This window comes from Carassius carassius, chromosome 20 (genome assembly GCF_963082965.1).
Source record: "Carassius carassius chromosome 20, fCarCar2.1, whole genome shotgun sequence".
Taxonomy (NCBI): Eukaryota; Metazoa; Chordata; class Actinopteri; order Cypriniformes; family Cyprinidae; genus Carassius; species Carassius carassius.
Window position 1 is genome coordinate 7,646,786 of NC_081774.1, and position 7,560 is coordinate 7,654,345.

The following is a 7,560-nucleotide window of genomic DNA, read 5'->3' on the forward strand; positions in this document are numbered from 1 at the left end:
CTATTATTAGCTTTCTCCTTTTTGTCTTTTGAGTATTTAAAATCTTAGACAAAAAAATAATCAACATTTGCCTTTTTTTAATCAATATATGTATACTGTATATAGTCATGCAAATATCTTACTAACTAGCTAAAATTATAATTCTAGTAAAGTAATAAAGCATGTGAGGGACCTTAATGACAGTTGCCTATCAGTGACCATTTCATACTGTTTTTTGGAAGTTAATAATAGAAGAATTAGTTGTTTTTTTGTATGTAGTGTAGGTTTTTATACATTATTGTTTACAATATTCTATTTGCAGTAACCAAATATATTTTTCCTTTAACAAACAGGAAGAGCTAGAGAGAGCCAGCATGTCTAAAGCCGGACTAATGTCTTCACCCATATGTTTGGTGGAGAATGTGAATGGATCACTCTGTGTCTGTAAGGACGCTGTTGAGTTCCTGAGCAGGATCAATGAGCCGGTGGTGGTGGTGTCTGTGGTGGGACTCTACCGTACAGGGAAGTCGTACCTGATGAACCGCCTGGCTGGACAACAGTCCGGTGAGAGAACTGTCTAGACATGCCAGCCTAATGTGTACATATTAGCTTCATGCTAATTCTAATAATAAAAAACATGGTTGTCTCAGGCTTTGCTCTCGGCAATACTATTGAGTCGAAGACCAAAGGCATCTGGATGTGGTGTGTCCCTCACCCTAAAAAAGAAGGACACACTCTAGTGCTGCTGGATACAGAGGGACTTGGTGACGTGGCCAAAGTGAGGACAAGAATAAAGTTGTAGACTTAGTCTTGTTGATATATGTTGTGGATGATTTGATCTGAAGACTGTGTGTTTCAGGGAGACTCTAAGAATGACAGCTGGATCTTCTGTCTGGCTGTTCTGCTCAGCAGCACATTGGTGTACAACAGCCGTGGCACTATTGATAACTCTGCAGTGGAAAAGCTGCAGTATCCTTTAATCAAATAACCCACTTCCTCTTTCACATACAAGCATACACTTTATAAGATGTTATTTCTTAATGTGCTGCAGCTACGTTGTTGAGCTCACTGAGCAGATCAAGATCAGATCGACAGAAGCAGCAGCTGATGAGGAGGAAGAAGAGGATTGTAAGTTTGTGCAGTTTTTCCCATCATTCACCTGGGTCGTGAGAGATTTCACCTTGGAATTGGAAATTAACGGAAAGAGGGTGACTGAGGACGATTACCTTGAATTTGCCCTTCAGCTCAAGAAAGGTATTTAAGAGAGACTTAAACATTGCTAGAATTTGAAACATATGTAAATAAACAGTGACTGAAGACTGGCAAAATACATTTTTTCTTACTGCAATTTGGTAAAAATGTTATTTTCTCCTAAAAGGTTTTGGCAAGAAAGTCAGTGACTACAACCTGCCTCGTCAGTGCATCCGAAACTATTTCCCGTCCCCCAGGAAGTGTTTCGTTTTCCCTTCTCCAGCCTCACCTCAAAATATGAAATGCTTAGAAAGCTTGCAAGAACAGGACCTTGTACCTGATTTTCTACAGGTCACGGGGCGTTTTTGTGACAACATCTTTCACAATAGTGTTGTTAAAACCGTGAAAGGAGGACACAGAGTTACTGGCAAATGTGAGTGATTACCAGTTTAATATTGAGAAAATGTTGTGTTCAGACCCATATGGTTTTATAATTGCAAGTAAAATCTGTTTGTGTGTGTTGTCAGTGCTCGGACATCTGGTGGAGATTTATGTAGACACAATCAAAAGTGGTAAGGTGCCCTGTCTGGAAAATGCAGTTGTCACTCTTGCAAATCTAGAGAACAAGACCGCTGTTCAAGAAGCTTTAAAAACATATCAGACTGGAATGGAAAAGGTATGACACATTCTCATTTATTCACCGTGACACATCTCATATATTCACTATGACACATTATCTCATATATTCAATCAGTGCAGTTACTCATCAAACTATGCTTTACTAATCTAAAGTTTCTTTAGCTTGGCTTTAGTGTTTTTTTTTGTGTAAAAGCAACTGTTATTTGATTAATATAACATTACATGAAATAATACACACACACACACACACACACACACACACACACGATATTATGATATTATTCAGCATAAAAACAGAAAAAGGTCGGCACACCTAGGCTCCATAAATGTAATCACAGACTGTCACATAGCTGACATTTCGAGCATGCAGGCTCTTTATCAGACTGATCAGACTGCGTGTTTGAAGTGTCACCTATGTAATAGTTACATTTTTGTATTTTTGGAGCCTAGGTGTGGTGCCTTTTTCATTTTCATGATCAGTATTTTCATGATCAGAGCATCCTGTTTGAGTTTTTCCATTGATGTGTGTGTGTGTGTTTTTTGTTGTTGCTTATTTGATAATATTCAGCCAATAAATAAAGCTTTTATTTTTTAGTTATTAATTTTTTGAAACTGAGCCGAATTACTACAGCCATTCAGTGATGAAGCATGCTGCTAATTCTTTCCAGGTGAAGAACAAGTTCCCAGTAGGTGTGGATGATATTTCCTCAGAGCACCAGAAGTTCAGCAGTCTGGCCATCGCTGAGTTTATGAAATGCTCCTTTAAAGATGAAAAAGGAGAATACATTAACAAACTGAGGGTAAGTTTCAAATGCACCTCTCACAATAATGCAGCGTTTTTTTTATATATATAATTTGTAAAAATATGCAAAGCCTTGTTTCATTGTCAATTATTTGAAATGATAGATAGTTGAAGTGTTTAGGTGTGCAAGGAAAAAAAAATCTAATTTATCTTCAGAAAGCTGAAGAGGTGCACAGATCGTCATTCCTTAAACTGTAATTCAGCTATGGTAGTATAGACTTTTCCAACTTGTTTAGGTGATGCATGTATGTGTGTGAATGCATGTTTAGGAAGACATAGATATGCACTATGCAGGCCTGCTGGAAGAGAATGAGATGGCATCAGAGAGAAAGTGCAAAGATTTGCTGAAGAATCTGTTCTCTGACATGAATAAACGGCTGCAGGATGGAGTGTACAGTCAGTCTGGAGGATATGAACTTTATAAAAGAGACCGAGATGCCATTGTTGAACAGTACCGCAGAGAACCCAACAAAGGTGTATCGGTGAGGACCATGTTTTTGTGAAATTATGCTTTGAATATACATAAGGGGATGAGCTGTCTATACAGTGAAAGTTAATAATGTATGTTAATATGCAGGCTGAGGCTGTGCTGAATGAGTTTCTGAATGAGCGAGGACCAGAAGCAAAAAGCATCCTCCACATGGACACAAAACTCACTGAAAATGACAGAAAGATTGAAGGTAAATCTTTACCAACCTAATGAATACTTATAATTCGTTACACTTCATTTCATCCTGGAGCATTTATAATTGAATAAACCCAAAACCCCAAATTGGTACTCAAGAGCATCCCTAGGTCAACTTGGAGTTTAGGTGGAGGTTTGGTAGTAACATCATATTTCACATGTTTTTAGTTTTTTGTGTTGACTTACAGAGGAACAGGAAAGGAGTGCTCTACTGAAACAGCAGTTGAAAGAGGAAGAGGAGAAACGCATTGAGAGTGAACGAATGATGCAGGCAGAGAAAGAGCGGCAGAAGGACCAAATAAGGCAGATGCAGGAGAAGTTCAACCAGGAGCTGCAGCAGCAGCAGCAGGAGATGGACCGAGCCATTGAGAGCAAGATGATGGAGCGGGAGGAGATGATAAAGAAAGACATGAAGGAGAAAGCTGATCTCCTGAATGAAGAGATAACAAATCTAAAAAAAGAGAAAGAAAGTTCTGGTGGTTTTATGAAGGAATATGTGATGCCTCTTATAGGAGCTGTGGCAGAAATCCTTCCAACTTTCCTTAATTACAAAGTGATGATGAAAGGACTTAAAAATGTAAAATGACCTTTTCCATGCAAATCACTTTTGCATCACATATTGATTTATTCATATAGCTTAAAAGACACAAAGTAGATTTTAGTTAGTAGGACTGTTTTTCCCTAATTCACATACTTAATGTACTGTATACTGTGTAATAAAGGTTTGCTGGTGATGTGAGTTTTGGTTCTTTGCCATTTTTGCCTATTGGTTTGGGGGACACTTCTGAATCTCACTGGATTTAGTAGGTTGTCTGGGTACTTTTCACTTACTGTTTTTCAAATGCTATGAATTCTGATATACTATCAGGCCCTTCCTTACGGAGCATGCTGCACAATATCTTGTCCAGGCCCTTGTCATTTCTAGGCTGGACTGCTGAAATACTCTTCTGGCTGGTTTTCCATCATGGACAATCAAACCTCTACAAATGATTCAGAATACAGAGGCACATCTGGTCTTTAATGGGCCCATGTCACACCTCTCTTTATCTCCCTGCACTGGCTACCACTTGCAGCTTGCATTAAGTTCAAGACATTGATGCTTGCATATAGAACAGCTGCAGCCAACAGCTAACCTGCCTACTTCCACATACTTTTGAGAATCTACATCCCCTCCAGAAGTCTTGAGATCTACAAATGACACAGCGAGGCACAAAATAACTCTCCTGAACATTTTCTTTTATCATTCCTGTCTGGTGGAATGATCTTCCCCCCTCTACTCAGAATGCTGAATTTTCAAGCAATAGCTGAAAACTCATCTCTTCATCACCATTTGACTTAATTCTAAAAAAAACCCCACAACTTTGCTTTCTCTTTCCCTAATCTCTCTTTGTCTAGCTTGTACTAATCTGAACAATGCCTGAAACTTTATTACTACTGTATTACTAGCACTTCCTGTGTTTATTTGTCTCTTTATGATGAATCACTTGTTGTATTCCTCAATTGTAATGTGCTTTGGTTAAAAGCTAAATAAATGAATGTAAATGTACTTGCCTCACATGCTGTTTTTGTTGTTGTTGTTGGTTTTGTTTTTTGCACACTAGATATTAGGCAAGTATTTGATTTCGGACACATGGACTATTGGATGAGAACTGAACTGAGCTGGATGATGACATTAATATTTTATATATTGATTTAACTTATTGATTAAATCTACTGTTATTGAACCAAACTGAATCAACAATGAACTGACTTCAACTGAATAATTGAATGTTTGCTATTGTCTTATTTAGAGCTGCTTTACAGAATTTAGTTTTGTTTGCATCGCTTTATTTTCCTGTAAGATTACTTTGAAACAATGATTTTATTTTATTCAAAAATAACCCAAAACAGATCGTTACATTTACCCCAATCAAATATTTAGTAAAAACACTCAATAACAAAAAACTAAAAAATCTTCAGTTATTGTACATGACAGATCATGACTGCACCATTTAAATTTAAAAGTGGAAAGATCATTCATGGCATTATAAAAATTAAAGTCAATCAGTATTCTGGCTTTGAGTAAAGACCTAAAAGCCATAACCACATCATCATTGCACCCTTGCTCTAGTTTCCCTACTCATATAAATCACCAATTTCGCTTGCCCAAGAATAACATTCAGTAATTGAAACACACTAATTTTTTGCTGCGCATACTTAAAACCAAAGATAAAGGTTTCAGGAAAGACACTCTCATTTAACTTGACACACATTTCTTGAACCAACACAAATACAGGTTTGAGTCTTAAACAGTACATGAAAGCATGGAAAACGGTTTCTTTTTGAAAACAGAAGGGACAACCAGGGTTATTATTGGAATCCAAAACAGAAATAAAGGAATTAACTGCAATGGCTCCATAGAGAATTCTCCATTGCAAATCTCCTGTTTGCTTTGTTAATTGTGGCTTACAGTATATAACATTCCATCCATTGCTTGAATCTCCATTCAGGTTTTACTGCCTTTACTGCCTTAACACGTAAAAAGGCAGTATAAGCCATTATAAACAGTAATTATGTCCCCACTGGATGCAACAAATGCCTCGTTTGTAATGGATTTTATTGGTTTTGTCTCATCGTGCTGGGAGATGGCATCACAGTATGGTAAGGAACATAACTTTTCCGTCACACTCTTGAGGAATTCAGCCAATCACAAAGCACTGGATAGCTGGCCAATCAGTGTACACCTCGCCTTTCAAGGGAAGTCGTGGCCTAATGGTTAGAGAGTCGGACTCCCAATCGAAAGGTTGTGAGTTCGAGTCCCGGGCCGGCAGGAATTGTGGGTGGGGGGAGTGCATGTACAGTGCTCTCTCCACCCTCAATACCACGACTTAGGTGCCCTTGAGCAAGGCATCGAACCCCCAACTGCTCCCCGGGCGCCGCAGCATAAATGGCTGCCCACTGCTCCGGGTGTGTGCTCACAGTGTGTGTGTGTGTGTTCACTGCTCTGTGTGTGTGCATTTCGGATGGGTTAAATGCAGAGCACAAATTCTGAGTATGGGTCACCATACTTGGCTGAATGTCACTTCACTTTCACTTTTTTTTTCACTTTCAGAACGATGAGTTTTGAAAAAATTGATGCATTTGAGAAAGGCGGGACATAGGGGAGCAACAGTAATGTACATTATGTGGAAACTAATGTTTTTTTAACCTTAAACCACATAAACACATTGCATTACACCAAATGTTCTTTTTAGCAACGTCTCATGAACCCTTTAAAATCTAAAAAACAACATAGTAGTGTAAGAATCCACCCACTAGCCCAAGAAGCAGAATCCAGCAGCCTGGTCGAAGGTTTTTAACGCGTATTTTTTCTTTTACTTGCTTCTGAATTTATCAAGATTTAGTGTTAATTTTAGTATAGCTCCATTTTCAATCTGACTCCAATTTTAAGTGATCACTAAATTTAGGCAATGTTTATAATTAAAATCTGATCACAAATATTGATTTTTTCATTAATTTAGTTTTTCCTGCTGCCTACTGCTTGCTTATGACAAGAAGCTTAGTCCACTTTAGTCCTTTCCCATACAAATTGCTAACATCAGCGATAGACAGAAGTCATAAGGTCTCCGATGACATGCCTACTGCTCCTATCATTCATGAGCCTTCAGTTTGACCTATCCTGGCCGTAAATTTGTGGTAACAAAAGCCTCCTCACAGTTTAGTCATGATGAGTTCAGGAGAGTTCAAATATAACATTTTATTATTATTAGTTAGGTAAAACTGTATCATGCCAATTACATAATGAAACGTTTAGAAGCCAATTTAGAAAAGAAAATGCAACTGTAAATCACATTTTAGCTGCGTGGCAACCTTGCTCCTCTAAATGGTTTACTGTAGCTATATGGAAAACAGCCAAGTGTTCCATTCATAATAATAATTCCTTACATTTATATAGCACTTTTCTAGACACTCAAAGCGCTTTACATAGTCAGGGGTATCTCCTCATCCACCACCAGTGTGCAGCATCCACCTGGATGATGTGATGGCAGCCATAGTTTGCCAGAACACCCACCACACACCAGCTTACTGGTGGAGAGGAGACAGCGTGATGAAGCCAATCAGTAGATATGGGGATTGTTAGGAGGCCATGATGGTCAGAGGACAATGGGCAAATTTAGCCAGGATGCCAAGATCACACCTCTACTCTTTTTCGAAAGACATCCTGGGATTTTTACTGACCACAGAGAGTTGTCTCATCCGAAGGACGGTGCTTGTTGACAGTATA

General features: G+C 38.4%; 2 protein-coding genes across 2 annotated transcripts in view; one reads left to right on the forward strand and one right to left on the reverse strand.

Moving 5' to 3' along the window:
- LOC132096980 (guanylate-binding protein 6-like) overlaps nt 1–7,560 on the reverse strand; it is a 41,365-nt gene that overhangs the window by 22,380 nt on the left and 11,425 nt on the right. The gene's annotated exons all lie outside the window — the stretch shown is intronic.
- On the forward strand, nt 328–4,015 carry LOC132096183 (guanylate-binding protein 1-like). The gene is made up of 10 exons (XM_059501423.1): nt 328–543; nt 630–757; nt 839–948; nt 1,031–1,233; nt 1,358–1,603; nt 1,698–1,846; nt 2,478–2,609; nt 2,881–3,093; nt 3,189–3,291; nt 3,485–4,015. Exons 1-10 carry the CDS (start codon nt 354–356, stop codon nt 3,880–3,882), a joined length of 1,872 nt encoding a protein of 623 aa, XP_059357406.1. The 5' UTR covers nt 328–353; the 3' UTR covers nt 3,883–4,015.

What these genes read in the sequence shown, in the direction of transcription:
- LOC132096183 (XM_059501423.1), top strand. Translation starts at nt 354, where the DNA reads ATGTCTAAAGCCGGACTAATGTCTTCACCCATATGTTTGGTGGAGAAT. An exon ending in ACACAGAGTTACTGGCAAAT is followed by an intron (nt 1,604 to 1,697) that starts GTGAGTGATTAC and finishes GTGTGTTGTCAG; the next exon opens with TGCTCGGACATCTGGTGGAG. An exon ending in AATACATTAACAAACTGAGG is followed by an intron (nt 2,610 to 2,880) that starts GTAAGTTTCAAA and finishes ATGCATGTTTAG; the next exon opens with GAAGACATAGATATGCACTA.